At 42.4% G+C, this 17,441-nt stretch overlaps 2 protein-coding genes across 2 annotated transcripts; both read right to left on the reverse strand.

The window, feature by feature from the left end:
• Positions 1 to 775: 775 nt before the first annotated feature.
• LOC124228352 (olfactory receptor 476-like) lies at positions 776 to 1,708 on the reverse strand. Its single transcript, XM_046642790.1, has one exon. The coding sequence runs from the start codon at positions 1,706 to 1,708 to the stop codon at positions 776 to 778; it is 933 nt and encodes a 310-aa protein (XP_046498746.1).
• Positions 1,709 to 16,045: 14,337 nt separating this feature from the next.
• Positions 16,046 to 16,981, reverse strand: LOC124228390 (olfactory receptor 1020-like). The gene has a single exon (XM_046642841.1). The coding sequence runs from the start codon at positions 16,979 to 16,981 to the stop codon at positions 16,046 to 16,048; it is 936 nt and encodes a 311-aa protein (XP_046498797.1).
• Between the last annotated feature and the right edge of the window lie 460 nt (positions 16,982 to 17,441).

Genomic DNA, 17,441 nt, shown 5'->3' on the forward strand with positions numbered 1-17,441 from the left:
AACGAAACACTGGGCTGCCTGCAGTGGAGCGCGCGAACTTAACCACTTGGCCACGGGGCCAGCCCCTATGATCTCACTCTTAAGAGACATTGACGTATAAGAATATTTGGTTGTATGAAGAGGTTTCCCCATAGAATATAAAAAACCAACAGCTTGTGAATAATTGTTTGTGGCATACCCTGTGTGAGCCCCTTTACTCTCATGGGACCCTTACAATAACCAGTTGAGATGTATGTGAATGCCCATTTTCATTTGGGAAAACTGAATCAGGGGGCTGTGTACCTTGATTTAATCACATAGGTGCCAAGGAAAGGAGTCACTCAGAGGCAGTGTGAATTCAGATGTGCTGGCTCCAAAGCCCATGGTTCCTCTCATACCACTTTCTAATTCCATGGTCCAGTCCCTCCTTAAGATATATTGAATTTAAGGAAAACAGTGCCCATTGTCCACTTGTGAGATGCAGTCATCAGAAAGAGGGAATAAGTGTTTGTTGAGAATAAGATTTCTGGAGCCAGACTGCCTGGATTTAAATTCTGCAATGCCTTTTATTATTGGTGTGAACTTGGGCCAGTTACAGCCTCTCTGTGCCTCAGATTCCTGGGAGATAATAATAGTGTCAATTTCATATGGTTGTTCTGAAGAGAAAATGAGTTGATGTGTGTAAAGCCTTTAAAATGGTGCTGGCACATAGTTCACTCTATCTAAGTGCTAATACCATCCATGTTAATGTTGTGGCTAGCATGCTATGGTTTGGGATAGAATGCTCCACACTTGGTTACACAGACAGCTTGCCAACGCATCTCCTCTTTAAAGCAGTCTTCACATCTTTATTCCTCAGGCTGTAAATCAGAGGGTTCAGCATGGGGATGACCACAGTGTAGAAGACAGACACAACTTTGTTCCGCTCCATGGAAGTGCGAGAGCTTGGCTGAGCATACATGAAGGTGATGGTGCCATAGAAGAGGCAGATGATGGTGAGGTGGGAGGCACAGGTGGAGAGTGCTTTGCTCTGAGCCTCCAGGGAACGTATCCTGCTGATAGTCACAAAGATGTAGGCATAGGACATCAGGATAATGGTGATGGTAAAGAGGATAATCAGGGCACAAGTTGAGAAGATGATGTTTTCAACAGCAGAAGTGTCCACACAGGCAAGTTGAAGCATAGGGGGGATGTCACAGAAATAGTGGTTAATGACGTTGGGGCCACAGTAGGGCAGCTTGAAGATGTACCAAGTCAGTAAACCTGAAATGGCAACAGAAGCCACGTAGGTGACCACTACCAGCTGGACACAGAGATGTTGAGACATGATGGTGTGGTAGAGGAGAGGGTGGCAGATGGCAACAAATCGGTCATAGGCCATGATGGCCAGGAGCAGACACTCAGCAGTACCATGGAGAGTCATGAGGGCCATCTGCACCACACAGCCTTTGAAGGAGATGGACTGGACTGAGGTGAGGAAGCTCTCCAGCAACCTGGGGGTGTTTATCGTGGAGAAAGAGGAGTCTATGAAGGCAAGGACGCTCAGAAAGAAGTACATGGGTGTGTGGAGCTGTGGATCTGTGTGGATCAGGGTGATTATGCCCAGGTTGCCCATGAGGGTGACTGAATAGATGAATAAGAAGAACACAAAGAGGGTGCCCTTTGGCCCCTCCTGCTCTGTGAGCCCCAGCAGGAGGAACCAGGTGACTTGGGTGCAATTCTTCCCCATGGTGCAAACGTCACTGAAAAGACCCAATAAGACATATTTATACACTCGAGGAAGACCTAGGGTCAGTGTCTGAAGCCCTTTTAATGTCCCCAGAGCATGCAGTGTGAGGGTAACTGGGGAGAGGACACTGGCATGAATTGAACACCTACTATGAGTCATGTGTTAACTGATTTCCTAGACACAGCTATTGAAACTTCATAATACCTTCTCATTTAAATATTGTGTCCATTTATATTGACTGAGATTATCAACTTCCCCATGGTAGGAGTTAGTACATGAAGAAAGTGGGATTAGAACTCAGTCCATTCTAATTATTGTATTCTTATTATATAGTTATAATCACTTTTTGTTCCCAAGTTTCCTGTCTCATGGGGAACTGGCATCTTTAGTGGGGTCTGGAGGCCTGGTGTGTTGGCTCAGAGAAGAAATAAATGAAAGAAGCAATTTGGACTATATCTGGATCCAAAGGCTCTAACAGTGCTGGATCCAGGGCAAGGGACTCAGGAAATCAGGCCTAACATCATGAGAATGTAAAGTGACTCAGTACAGCAGTCATTTCTCCAAGTGTTGTGGGTTGAATTGTATCGCCCCAAAAGATACATTGAAGTCCTAACCCCTGCTACCTGTGCATGTGACCTTATTTAGAAACAGGGTCTTTGTAGAAGTAATCTAGTTAAGCTGCAGTTATACTGTATTAGGGTGGGCCCTTCATCCAATATGACTGATTTCCCTATAAGAAGATAGAATGAGGAGACAGGGAGAAGAATTCCATGAATATACAGACTCAGAAGGAAGGTGGCCATGTGAAGACAGAGGCAGAGATTAGAGTCATGCTGCCACAAGCCAAGGAATGCCTGGGGCTTCCAGAGCTAGAAGAAGCAAGGACTGATCTTCCACAAGAGGACTTATAGGGAGTGTGGCCCTGCCAACATCTTGGTTTTGAACTTCTAACCTCCATAACCATGAGGGAATAAATTTCTCTTATTTAAAGTCACATAGTTTGTTGAACTTTGTTACAGCATCCTGAGGACTCTTATACACCTAGTTTGGGTTACTCCTGGCTATTGAGGCTGCTGTGCTTTCACAGAAGTCTCCTGATTTGTCAGGAGATTGGACTTTCCTGATCTCTCTCTATTGACAAAGCTAATAATCTATGGAAAGAAAGTAAAAAAAGAAATAAGTTAAAACAAAGTCTATGTTATTCACTAGTAACTGTGAAAAATATTGTTTGGGAGAACAGGCAGCTATAGTAAATACGGATGCTTCAGCTTGATAAAACCATAACCAAGAGCCAAGGTCTTGTGTTTTAGCTAGAAACAACTTAAGGCAGTAGGAAGTGACAAATTTGTGGCATTGGGCTCCAGCATAGGGCACAAGTCTTAAGGCAGAATTGGAGGTGAGATCTCTAACCAGAAAGCACAGGGCAGAGAGTCCACAAACCTACTTTCTTAAGCTCCCTAGAGGGGACTGTCATATTTATACAAATTCTCTCTGCTGTTGTCATGCTCCCCCAAATTTTCCTCTCAGGATCCTCACTATCTAGGTTTTCAAACAACCAAGGCTGCTATTCTGAGCGGACATTCTTACATGAGATACCGGCCAGGGTCTGCTCTGATAGGTCGGACATCTCTTCTGATTGGTCGAGCATTGGTTCTGATTGTTTGGGTGTCTGTTCTGATTGGTCGGTGGCGGTGGCATACTCGTTATTAAATGTTTGGAATTCTGTATGATCTTAATGAGGCTGGGAACAAAGGAGGAATAAGGCAAGGCCTCTTTTAGAGCATCCCAGGATAGCTAGAAATAGGTGGCCTCTAATCAAATCCAGTAATATGGCTTTGTGCTTTCAGCATCTATTGACAATTCTGGGTCTCTTGAAACGTAAACACTATGTGTAGATTTTATCTGTGGAGAGGACTGGTGGGGATGTTTCTTTTCTACTCATGATGATTCCTTCCCTATGAAGGGATATCCATTGAGTAACACTCCTGTTCCCTCTTCTCCTGGAGGAGGGATGCCTTCTGTGATCAGTGAATTTTGGATAAGTCATGGCGTGTGTGTAGTTCTGCTCCGCCCTCTTCTTTGCCTATTGCACAGGTTCTGCTCTACTCCTCCCTAATGTAGATCTTAAAACTAAGTCATTAAGTCTGTCTAGTTCTTGGGTTCAGTTTGAAGAAGATCATTTACCTTCAAGCATGAATCATGCTCTGCCGTACCCAGTTCTATCAGTGATGTGGGTGGTATTTTGCTATATGCCTTGCTCCTACCTCTTCTCTCTTAATTGGTTCAGAATTTGCATGGAGAAGAGTGATGCTGTTCATTATGGTCCTTAAAAGCCTGAGCGATGCTATTCGTTATGGTCCTTAAAAGCTTCAGCAGAGAGAAAGCAAGAAGGAAGCTAGCAGGGGCAGTCTGCTTGGCCTTTCTCTTCAGTAATTCCTTCATATGGGCTCACAGGTCCATAGCAAACTAATATGGTTGAGTTGAGTGGGGGATTGGCTATAACACTGTGTGTTATGGAAATTGGGGGAACTTGAATTCACAGTAGTGATTCCTGGTTGAGAGAGCAGGAGGACAGCTTCCTCCAGTGCCCCTGCTGAGACTTTGGTAAGGGGATGCTGTGGATGAAAATGCATTTGGACAGAATGTTGAAGTGTCCTGACATGAAAAAAGAGAGGGGGCTTATGAAGGTGGAGGTCATCTCAAGATGGGAGAGTCCCTGAGAATTTCTGAAGATCTATTCCCATGGATATCTTACAGAGCTGTGGGTGGGTTCCTGTTCTCTCTCTGACAGCTCTGCTCTTTCCTTGGGCACAGCAAGAGAATTTGCCACTTTTGGCAATAACGTCTATTCCTTGATGTTTGGGTGTAAAATACAGTGATTAGTAGTTTGTAGTCTCAGCTGTTTTCATAAATTATTTTCCTTTTGATAGACAGAGTTTTAACAAATGTGTGAAAAAACTGGAGTTTCAGACCTGGGTAGTCCAGGCATTATTTCTTCCTTACTTTTATGAGATTAACATTTATTAGCCACTACTGCTCATTGTTAACCAGGAGGTATGCTGCCCAGCTTCTGGAGGATGGCTTTCAGAGCAGAGTCCTATAAGTGGGGAGCAGTTGAAGTATTTTAAGCAGGATGGTGACATGGTCAGACTAAGCTGGAAAAATGACTTTAAAGAAAGAGAGGAGGCAGGGAGCTACATTAGGTAACTGATCATAGTTGTCTTGGCTAAGGTACTGTTATTTTATTGACTCACAAATAGATAAGTTTTGTTATTAATACTGGAGACACACTGGTGATCAACATAGACGAGATCTTTGCCCTCAGAGAGTTTAAGAACTGGAAACATTAGATAAATATTTAGGAGATGGATTTATTAGTACTTACACATTAATTGGTTGTATAGGGTGAAGAAGGGTCAGGGATGACATCCAGGTTCCCAGTTTGGGTGACAGGGTGAATAGTTGTGTCATTCTCTCCAACGGTAACAGGTTTAAGGATGGACATGGTAGTTTGGGAGAGTCAAGTACACAGGTCCAGGAGGTAGGTAGGTATGCTGTTTTGAAGCTTAGGAGGGAGTTCTGTGTAGGAGATGGAGGTTTGAGAGTCATTGGATGTTTTCAGTTGTTCAGAATATGTTTATTGTATATCGACTGTGTGCCAGGCAGTGTTCCAAACACCTTTAATTGCATTTGATCCTCTCAACAGCCTTATGAGATGTACTTTTGAAATCTTCATTTTTCTTAAGAGATAACCAAGGCACAAAGAAGTTAAGGAACTTGCTGAAAGACTCAGCTAGTATGTAACAGAGCTGGGGCTTGAATTCAGATCATCAGGGTCTAGAGCTTACATGATTATCCAGTACTCTAGACCACGTTAAGGAATTTGTCTTCTGTGAGATGCAATTAAAGAGTTTTCACTAGGAGGATGAAGTAGTCATATTTGCTTTTTGACAATATCACTCTGAATGTAGTTGTGGAGAAATTATTGGAAGAGGGTCAACGGATGGGGAAGATTTGTTGGGAGGCTATTGAAATCATACAGGGGGGATTCACAGCTTAAACTAGAGTAGGGGTAGTAGAGACAGACAGTGGTAAATGGATTTGAGAGATGTTTGGATTAAATATGTCTGGAATTGACAATGGACTGAAGATGCCAGCGTGAAGAGGAGAGCAATTATCAGGGTGAACTCCAAGGTCTCTGGTATACAATGTAAAGCTAGTAGGACAAGAGGCCCCAGGGAAGAACCCTATGGAAATTAATTTCAAATTTACTGCACACTGCTTGAGAGTTCTCCTTTTTTTTCCTATTTACCTAAATTCTGGGGATGATGATCAGATTTGAACAGTTTGAGCATGGTTTATGGGGAAGGGAGCGTAAAGGAGTCTAAGCCCTTACTGGTAAGAGGATTCTGCCCCTCAGCCCACTTACCTATGGTTGAGCAGAGACCATCCATCCATGAGCCTTGTTGTTGGAGACCTCTTGGGATGTTTCTCTCCCTTTACATTGATTGTCTTTGATCAGCTTCTTAAGAGAATCTCTCAGTGTAACAAAGCTTTGAAATTCTTTGTTGCTGGGAAGGCTCCTGTCTTAAGATTCATCTGGCTTTTTTCATCCTGACCCCTAGAGTCAGTGAGAATTTGTGACTAGTTCTCCCAAGAGCAGACCTGGAACTGGAGTTTGTCTCTAAGGGATGCTAGAGAGATCTTGGTGAGGGTTGTCTGGGAACCCCTGAGGAGCAGGGAGTCTCCATCAAATGTTAGGACAGACCTTCTTTATTTATAGTGTTTGTGCCTTGCAGACCTCTCTTTTCAGGTTGTTGAGACTCAAAAGTCTCTCAAGGCCAAGTTGTACACTGGGGAACATGTCAACATAATCCTTAGGTCTCACAGGAAGTGACTGAAAGTGCTAATAATAGCAACATACGCTTGGCCTTGGAGGGTCTAGATGTGATTTCCCCAATTCTTATTTCCTTTTGTCATCAGAATATCCCTGGGAAGCATGCTTGATTGTATTTTTTTGAGATATATATACACACAGACACACAATACTAGAATTATATCATAATTGTTTTATTCATTTAACAATACTGAAAACACATCTCTCCACCTCAAAAAAACATAATTCTTTTCTTCTCCAAAATAGCTTTATTGTCTTTGAAAAAAATAACACATACTAAACATTGTAAAAAATTTAACCAACACAGAAAAGAACCAAGAAGAAAGTATAATCTGAAATCCCACCATCGCAGAAGATGCGAGTTGGTGAGTCTTCTATAATTTTCCATAAACAGAATCATACTATGTAAGCTATGCTGTTATTTACTTTCCCACTCAGCAAGATGCCGTGGACATTTTTCCGAATCAATCAATAAATAATAGCCTACATCCTTGTATTTAATGGCTGCATGTTATTTTGCTGTGTATGTGTACCATTATTTACTTAACTATTTCCCATTGGTTAACAATAAGGAATTTTCAACTCTTCACTCTTATAATTAACTCTCTAACAGACACCTCAAGGTAGAGGGTAGAGAACCAAGCCCAATGAGAACAGGGTGTAGAGAGACTTTTTCCAGGCTGGGAAGGAAGAAATTGGCTTTCTCCTTGGGGAGCCTGGCACTTTGGGTTTCATAATCTCGGGGGACATCACCATGCAAAGTTAAGGGCCTTGTGAGGCAAATGACTTGTTTGTGTGAAAGAAATTCAGTCCCTAGACTACTGATCAGGGAGAGAGCCTCAGCAGATGAGAGACTGGATTGCTCAGGTTTCCTGCAGGTGAGAGGGGGTTTATTCACTTGGGAGAGACCTGATGAATCTCACTGGTAGAAGTGAAACAAGGCTGTGTCCTCTGACCTTCCCCACTGAGTTCCAACCTGCACAAGTAGTCTGACACATCTTTCTCACAATTTCCCCCTTCATTGTGCCAATTCCCTACTTATGAACGTGCAATAGCCCCCTTCAGCCTCTTTGTGGTAGATTTTATTATGATGTCAATGCTCCTCCATGTGACTCTCAGATAAGAATTCTTATCCATTCTCTTTTCTCATATAAATGAAGCTTAGCCACATGACTGGGTTTGGCCCTGAGAGTATGAATGGAAGTGGTTTGTGCCATTCTAAGCATAGAAATCTAGAAGCCACCTCATGGTCCCCTACCTCCCCTGTTTCCCACCTGCTGGGTCACCAGTCATGTTCAAGATACAGGGCTTTCTCTTACATCAGCCTGTCTTGGACTGAAAAGGAGCAGACTCACCACTGAGTCACAATGGATGTAAACATGAGTGAGAAATAAACTGATTGCTCTTGCAAAACAATGAGATTTGCATGTTGTTTGTTAATACAGCAGTTTTAACTGCTTGACATATTCATCAAGGGCAAACTTCTTTTCTTGGATATGGCCCCCGTACTATTTCATCTATCCTAACTCAGTTCATCCATGCCTTGCAGATAGGGCTCCTTCCTGTCTCCTCTGAGGAATGGCTTCTTCTTACTTACTGAGCCTGTGTCTAACTTACTGACCTAAGGCCTTCATTTTATTTACTTTTAATATGAGAAGGTTCTAGTTGTTAGTGGCAGGTTCTGTAACCTTCTTCTTGCAAACCTGATTCACAGGTGATGTGTTGCAATGAAAGAAAGTCTTGGACCAAAAACTTCCAAACTTACAAGTTCTGCCAAACTAACTTACTTGTTAGTAAGCAAGCACAACCAGTAAGGAAACCTGCTGTTACCTGGGAGCAGTCTCTTTCTCTCTCCTTAGGTACACTGATCAGCAATTCTTTCATGAAAAGCTCACTCAGAAGTGAAATATTGATTTCTTTTTTTTTGAAGCAGAAGAAGATTAGCTCTGAGCTAACTGCTGCCAATCCTCCTCTTGTTGCTGAGGAAGACTGGCCCTGAGCTAACATCCATGCCTATCTTCCTCTACCTTATATGTGGGATGCCTACCACAGCATGGCGTGCCAAGCAGTGCCACACCTGCACCCAGGATCCCAACCAGCGAACCCTGGGACGCTAAAGCAGAACGTGTGAACTTAACTGCTGTGCCACTGGGCTGGCCCCCGAAATATTGATTTCTTATATACCAGTTGTGACAGCTGGCAGGATCCTCCAGGAAGTGGAGAGACACAGAACCAAAAATCTATGCTTTCTTGTTACTTGATGGTAAATGGGAAAGACAATAACCTGCTATGAGCCTTTATACTTGCTTGTATATGATATCATGGTAGTTCTGTTCTGAGTATTGTATGTCCGTGGTCTTAGATGATATGCTTTTGAAGAAAATCCCAACAGGGAAACCTGTGTAAGGGCTACACAAGCAGCCAAATGGATGCCCTTTATTGTCTTCACATCTTTTTTTTTTTTTTTAAGATTTTATTTTTCCTTTTTCTCCCCAAAGACCCCCTGGTACATAGTTGTATATTTCTAGTTGTGGGTCCTTCTAGTTGTGCATGTGGGATGCTGCCTCAGCATGGCTTGATGAGTGGTGCCATGTCCGTGCCCAGGATCCAAACTGGCGGAAGCCTCGGCCACTTAAGCGAAGTGTGGGAACTTAACCACTCAGCCATGGAGCTGGCCCCATTCACATATTTTTTTGATCAAAGGTAGATATACATAAGAAGGGCCAAGTGAAAAAATCTCAGAAAGCTGGAGTTGAAAGGATCCTCGGGGAACATCTATTTCAAGATGTTTGGGAGTGGGAAAAGTGGTCCAGAGAGGGAAAGTGCTTGCCAAGAGTTAGATACAGCCAGTGAAATCTGGGGCTGGAGACTTGGTCATTCTAAATAAAAAATATTTCTTTAAATTACCCAGTACTGCCATACTACTGTACTGCTGTTCTTTTGGATGAAAGTTGATGATTCATTAACCATCCAGGGCACAGATAGACTATCTACATGTGGCAATGAGCTCTTCTCCAGCTGAAACTATTTCCCTGCTAACTGCGTCTGCTCACTCTGTGGGGCAGGGCGGGAGAAATATGCAGCATCATAGCCCAAGTAGAATGTCATTGGAGGGAGGAAGTAAAGTAAAGTTCTGTTTCCATGGGAATAGAATAGTATCTCATACTGGTTTTTTAAAATAGTAAGTTGAACTTGAGAAGGGCAATCATCTATACCCACATGGCTTAACTATAGGGACTGAGAACGGAGACTACCCGTGGTAACATGACAACTAATTGTTCCAGGAAATTCAGGCCTAGGAAGATGTGACTGTAAACCAATAAATAACTTCACTCATTGCTTCATGAAATTCTTGCAAGTCAATTTCTTTGAACAAATAGCTTGCTCCTCTGGCCAAACAACTCCCCTATCAGGACAATAGATTATTCACCTGGGCAAACCATTTTCTCAACAAACAATAGTTTACTTATCAAAGTTTGTTTTCAGGTCCTTCCCTATCTACATCTGCCAATCCCAAACCAAAATGACCTAAATTTTGTCCCATCCTGATCTGCATCTTGGCTTGAAAGATCCACCTTAAACAGCTTGAGTCCAGACCCCCAAACTCGGTAAATATCTTCCATTGATTTCCTCTTTTTGAGACACTACTAAGATTCTGTATTCTTTCTTATTACAGTATTACGGTAGGTCTAGTAAAGTTAGCTTTGGTTGAGCAACAGGATTTCTGGTGGTCTTTTGAAGAGTTATTGGCTGACAATCTATTCTTTCCCCAGGGTTATTTGAGGACATTTTGCTTCCTGTTTTTTCTTTTTTTTTTTTTTTTGAAGACATTTTGATTTTTACTTTGGCCATTTTTATTTCTCTAATGATGATAATCAAGAAGAAAAGCACGCTAAGGGAGTTTCTCTCATCAGTATATCTTTTATCAGTATATAGGCTCACTCGTACTGCCAAGAGGGTTCAGAGTTCATGTGAACGTCAGGACTGGAAGATACCTTATATAGATCACCTTTTCTAAATATCTCCTTTTTCACCAGGAAAAATTGAGATTCTGGGACAATAGACCCTTTTTTATTTTGGTGAGAGGTGCTAAAGTTGGGCTACTTTAAGAAACATCACTTCTTCTCCAAGCCTCAAGTTTTTTATTCAACCAAACTGAATGACTGCTTGTCCTCTTGAAACCAGCCTGGACTTGCCTAAGAAGACAAAGTGGTTTCATTATTTGCTGTGACTCACAAAGAAAACTACATGCTAGCATTAAGATGGAACACAGGAAAGGATGGAGGAAAAGGTAACTGTTTTAGCTAGTTGGGGCCTTTCTTTTCTGGCAAGAGGGGAAGGGCCAAGGCAGAGGCACCAAGGGCCTTTCATTTCCTAATTCTCTCTGACCCTTCCATCCCATTTTATTTGTCCTTTTCCAAGCTTCTCTTCACATGCTCTGAAGAAACTGAAAACTCCTGGTAGAAATCAAGACTCTGAGGGGTTAATAGAAGCTGGGCCCTGGTAGAAATCATGGGAGCAGCTCTTTGTCATTCTTGGAAATAATAGAAATGTAAACTTGTTGCATCATTTTCTACAAAAACCCTAGGGGTTTTAAGCACTAGAGTAGAGCATAGGCTTTGGAATGAGCTGGACCTGGCTCTACCAATTATGACCTGTAGATGACCTTAGACTCTTAGTTTCCTCATATATGGCATATGAGGAAAAGGCATAACCTAATCATAGAGCTCTTATGAGGATTAAATGAAATAGTGTGTATGATGTGCCTGCCAAAATGCCTGGCACATAATGTATGTTCAATAAATATTAGCTATTCAGGGAGCAGTAGTGTTTCATTAAAGTCCTGAACCTTATAGTGTAACAACAACTGATATTCTTTTTATCATCTGCTGCCTAAAATCCAAAGAAGAAGAGGTGAAATATATATAAATAAATATGCCTTAACCTCTGATTAAGTACCAAGCACTGTGCTAGATTCAGTGGGGGGTGAAATGAAGAATGAGGTTTGGTTCCTGTTTCTGGCCTGCAGTTTATGTGAGGAGGCAAGATACACAGTCAGATAACAATGGTGAGCAGAGTCTGTAGGAATGTAACTCTGTATGAATAATTCAGCACTGCCCCAGTGACAAATGTTCTTGTGTCTGCATGCTGTTCCTGGGAGTGGAGAGCTCATGGAAAAACAAGGACTGGTGAGGAAACAGGTGTTGGAAAAGAGTATACTTCACTGCAGGCTATGAAGTTCTCTTTGGCCATTGTCTTTTATCCACGGCAATAGAGATGTAGAAGAGAGGTCCATGTCAGGCACCAGGATACAAGAGGAGGGGTCTTCAAAGATGTTTAACTCTAAACAAATTTGTGTATAATTAGGAGGCTGGAGGGATCTGGAAAGACCCCTTCACTCTTGAGTCTGGCTCTTCATGAACCAGTTTTGACTTCCAGGGGCCTCAAGGACAGGAATCCAATGTTTCTCTTGCCCCCAAGGGCATCACCTGTCATCTAACTTCATGTCTGACCCTGAATTCATTCATGATGATGCTTTCCTTATTTTTTAAAAATTATTTTATTGAGGTCACATTGGTTTATAACATTGTGTAAATTTCAAGTGTACATCATTATATGTATGGTGACAGATGGAAACTAGACTTTTGGTGTTAAACATGATGCAATAAATACAGAAGCCCAAATATAATGCCTTTCTTACCTAGACCAAGGTTTTGAAATCAAAGCTTTCTTCTTCTGGTCTTTGGCCCTCGGCTCGTCCTTTTTTAGAGTCACCACTCTACTCTCCAGGGTCTGATAACTCATCCTAGCTCTACCCTCCTACAGGACTGCAGAGTTTGGTCCATCACGTTGAGACTGTGAGAGCTTGGCTGAACATATATGAACACAATGGTAGACGAGGGAGATGATGGTCAGATGAAAGGCATAGATGGGAAGAGCTTTCCTTTGATCTTTCAGGGAATGCATCCTTCTAAAGGTGACCAAGCTGACAGTGATGGTGAAGAGGGTAATCAGACAGATTAGGCTATTTCAAAATGGTATGGCCATGGTGAAGAGGATAATCAGAACAAAGGAAAAGGATGGCCTTAACCTTGGCAATGTCAGCACAGGTAAGTTGGAGCTTGGGCAGAGGAGCAGAGGTCATAGAAATAGTGATTAATCATGCTGGGGCAACAGAAGGGAAAGATGATATCATTCTGCATGATTGCATCACCGATACCAGCAGCCAACGCCCTTTTAATGCCCAGAATGACTCAAGCTAGAAGAAGTGGAGAAACTAGTATCAAATGAGCATCTACTCTAAGCCATGTATATGCTAGGATTTTTTACCATATAAGTATTTAATCTTCACACTACTTTCTTGTTTACAAATTATGACAGATTGTATGTTGCAAAACCAGATTTAGAAGTTAGTCCTGTCTGATTCCATAACCCATGTAACTTCTGTTTCATCATATGTTCTTGTGTATTTAGATTTTTCTGTCCCAGCATTTCTAGTTCATGGGGAAAGAAAAATAATTAAATTTGAGAGCATGGTTGGGTAGGCCAGTAGGTAGCTTTATTACCTAATAGGTCTTGGCTGTATTTAGGAGCATGTGATTTCTCAGTGACTACTAGGCCTGGGGAAAAGGAAATGAGGGACTAGCATGGTAGAATGAGAGACTTAGAAAGGCCATACATCTCACCATTTTTCTCCAGGCCTTGGAGTTTCTCTTCATGGAGAACTATGGTTCTTTGATGGTAGATCCTGCCACCCTCATTGGTTTGTGATTTGTGGCTTCACTAAACTTTCTCCACTGGATAGAAATAATAAGGGAGATAAAAGAATAGACTAACACAGGTTAGAGAAACTATTCAGTATAAGGACGACTATTAACAACAGCTAATGTGTGCTGAATGCTAATTAGAACCTGGCACCATTCTGAGAATTTTGTAGGCATTAAATCTATTCTAATCTTCACAAACCACCTTACAAGGTAATTAATATTCACATGTCTGTTTTTCAGATAAAGAGACCAAGGTCACACAGCTTTATGTGACAGAGCTGGAATCCAGTCCTATGTCTGGGTGTCTCCAAAGCCCATGCTCTGAACCTCAAGGATGTGGTGCCTCCCTAAGGAAAAATGATAGTGAGACTGGACAAGACTGCACAGGCATGGAAACTAAGCCTGATGAAGCCACCACAGAGGACCCCACAAGTTTTGGGGATTAAATTCAAAATAATTCAAGGAGGATCCATTAGGGGTTATTTTGGTTATATCTTGCCACATAAGAAAACTCCCTAACTTGTAGTATCTTAAAACTACAACAATTTGTTATTTCTCACAATTCTATGGGTTAGGAGTTCAGGCATGGCTTGGGATAAATTGTTCTTCTCCTCTGTATGGTGTAGACTGACTCACTCAGCTTTATGCAATTGGTAACTGGGCAGTCCTGGAAGGCAAAGGAGGCCTTATTCAATGTCTGGCGCTTAGTGCTTTTCTTTGTGGCCTTTCCACATGGCAAGCTGGGCTTCTTCACAGCATAGTGGTCTCAGAGCAGGTTTCCAAGATGGAGGAAGTAGAAACCAACAGTCCTGTTTAAGGCTAGGCCTGGAACTAGAATGTTGTCACTTCTGTGTATTCTACTGGTGAAAGCATACATCTTCTCCTGCCCTCGGACACCAGTGCTTCTGGTTCTCAAGGCTTCAGACTCCTGCCAGGATTTACACAATTGATCCTCCAGTTTTCAAGCCATTGTATTCAGACTGAATTATATCACTGACTGTCCTGGTTCTTTAGCTTGCAGATGGCAGATTCTATAATTTCTCTCTCTGGCTCTCTCTCTCTGTCTCTCTCTCTCTCTCTGTATATATATGCATATGTATGTATTCACACACACTATCTATCTCTATATCTCTCTATATATCCTATTGGTTCTATTTCCCTGGAGAACACCGACTAATAGAGCATGTTAAGAAAAAAGACCTCAAACCTGTAAATAAAGCCAGGAGATGATTTTGATATCATCATTAAGCATTGATCAACAAGTTCACCATGGATTATTTAATTTTCTGAGAAAGTGTTATTTCACTTTGACATCTGTGGAGTAACAGGTGAACACAGAGCTTTTGTCTGGTAGTGATGCAATTGCTTCTCTTCTTCAGTAGGCTCAAGTCCAGCTGTGGTGTCTCAACCCAATCTGCCTAAACCTCCTCTTTTTCCCTCCCCACAGGACCTGCGATAGGTTTTGTTTTTCTCTCTTCCCCATTTTATACTGTCCACATTCCTAGCCCCATGCTTTTCCCCCTCCCCTGATGATTCATAAGCTAAAGAAATTCAGTGGATTTAGGAACCTGAAGCTAGAGGTAATCAGGTAAAATATAAGCCATTTACAGCCCACCCCTAATGCTTCACATTCCGCAGACAGGTTGGTAGGGATCTTGGTATTCTACCACACATGGAACAGGGTTCAAGCCAATTTTATTTGAATCTCAAAAATATATTGAACTTCACTGACATCTGTGTTTCATAATAAATTCCACTTCCCTTTTTCCTCTCTTAAATTAGTAAGATTGATTTCTATTACAATAAGGGAAGGTTTTGTCTAACGGCATAAAGGTAATTTGATTTTGACTGAAAAAAATAATAGGCCTTTCAGCATTTAATTTTGTTTAATTTGGCCATTTATATAGAAATGATAGCTCACTATTGCTGTAGAGAATATTCTGGTCCCCAGCTAATTGTAGTGGAGGTTTCTATACTCGAGGCTCCATTCTCTCCCACAAAGTCAAGTGACCACTATTTCTTTTCTACACTCAAACACCACATGGACCATTTCTCCAATATCATGTATTCAGAAGGACAACATTCCCCATAGAACCCTGTAGGGAAGGTTTCTCTGGTTGACATATGTCATTTTCACTGTTGGGCATGCAATGATCCTTTCTATATCTGGAAACTTTCAAGACAGGAGGAAGATAGAATCTAGCTCCTTCTTCTGAAGTGAGAGAAGATTGCATTTCCACATCCCAATGCTCTGAAAGATAGAAGTGTGGATGTAGGATATCAGTGCTTGTAAGATATCCATGCTGGATGTAGTATGTTAATGGATGTAGAATATTTGTGCTACCCAACAGGTGAATGCTCCTGCCTATGACTTTAACTTCAGGGAATGATGAAAAGGTTTAAGATCTGTTAGAAATGATATATGATTGGATGCTACAGAGGGTAGTGCAGTGGCTAGTGTAGGTGGTTTTGTCCAAAAGCTTAGCAGTGGTGAAAGTGCAGGGACAGCAGTGCCAGCTGTCACAACAGAGAATGCCCAGAGGTGGTACTCCCTATGGTGGCGCTCTGTACAGACCATTCTTATGGCGGGTTCTTAGCTGTGCTTCACCTTTCTTGGTTCCTGTCTTGGCTGGGTTCTCTAGTAGTCTATTTAATGAGCTGCCAGATAACTTCCTAACAAATTCCTTGTCTGCTGAAGTTAAGAACCCTAAGTTGAACAGCGGCCTTGACATCTTTATTCCTTAGGCTGTACACCAAGGGGTTCAGCATGGGTATCACAATGGTGTAGAACACAGAGAGGATCTTGTTAGAGGCTGAAGAACTTTCAGGGTTGGGTTGGAACACAGGAACATAGAAGAGGGAGAGGGCAGCGAGGTGGGAGGCACAGGTGGAGAAGGCCTTGTGCTGGGCCTCCAGGGACCTCATCTTATAGATTGTGACCAGGATGTAGGCATAAGAGACCAAGATCACTGAGATTGTGGGGACAGTGACCAAGGCAGAAAAGAAGAGCAGGATGATATTGGCCACCGTGGTGTCTGAGCAGGCCAGTTGGAGCACGGGGGGGATGTCACAGGAGTAGTGATCAATGACATTGGGACCACAGTAGGGCAAGATGAAGGCATTCCCTGTCTGCAGAGCTGCAATAAACACCCCCATAACATAGGTGACCATCACTAGCTGGACACACAAGCGCTTGGACATGATGATGTGGTAAAGGAGAGGGTGGCAGATGGCTACAAATCTGTCATATGCCATGATGGCCAGGAGCAGACACTCCCCTGTGCCATGGAGGGTCATGAGGGCCATCTGGGTCACACAACCTGCAAAGGAGATGGTCTGGTCAGTGGTGAGGAAGCTGATCAGCAACCTGGGAGTAAACACAGAGGAATTGCAGATGTCAAGGAAGGAGAGCACACTCAGGAAGAAGTACATGGGGGTGTGCAGTGTGGAGCTGGCACGGATCATGTCTATCATGCCGAGGTTGCCCACCAGAGTCATGGAGTAGATCAGCAGGAAGATGGCAAAGAGGAGTTGTTTTTCATCTGGGTAGTCTGTGAGGCCCAGCAGGATGAATCTCGTCACTGGGGTGTGATTCTGCCCCAATTCCATCTCACTGGTGTGTTTCCCACATGACAGTGAACAATAGGAGGAGAAACAAGAACGTTAACATTCTCATCAAAGAGCTAGCTTTTTCATCTTCTAAAGCTGAAAACCTGCATCTGTCTCTGAGTGGCAGACTGCTGTCCAAATCCCATACCAATCCCATCATGTCACACTCACGCTAATATGTTAAAGTTTCCCTGTAACCCTAGGATAATGTCTAAATTCTTTAGCCTGCCAGACATCCCTATGAAATACCTCCATGCTACCCTGCTCTGTTTATCCTCAGAAATTCTAAACAACTTACTTCTACAAACACACCACATTATTGCAAATGTCTTTGCCTTTCAATATTCTATATTTTCCTCTTGGAATGTCTTTTAGTCTCTCCAAGCCCAGCTTAGAGATCTGTCCCCTTCCTCTCTCCCCTGAATTTAATAGATATTCCTGTAGTTGAATTAATGGCACT

The sequence above is a fragment of the Equus quagga genome, chromosome 17, assembly GCF_021613505.1.
Source record: "Equus quagga isolate Etosha38 chromosome 17, UCLA_HA_Equagga_1.0, whole genome shotgun sequence".
In the NCBI taxonomy this organism is placed as follows: Eukaryota; Metazoa; Chordata; class Mammalia; order Perissodactyla; family Equidae; genus Equus; species Equus quagga.

Coding starts and splice junctions, on each gene's coding strand:
- LOC124228352 (XM_046642790.1), bottom strand. CDS start 1,708: ATGGGGAAGAATTGCACCCAAGTCACCTGGTTCCTCCTGCTGGGGCTC.
- LOC124228390 (XM_046642841.1), bottom strand. CDS start 16,981: ATGGAATTGGGGCAGAATCACACCCCAGTGACGAGATTCATCCTGCTG.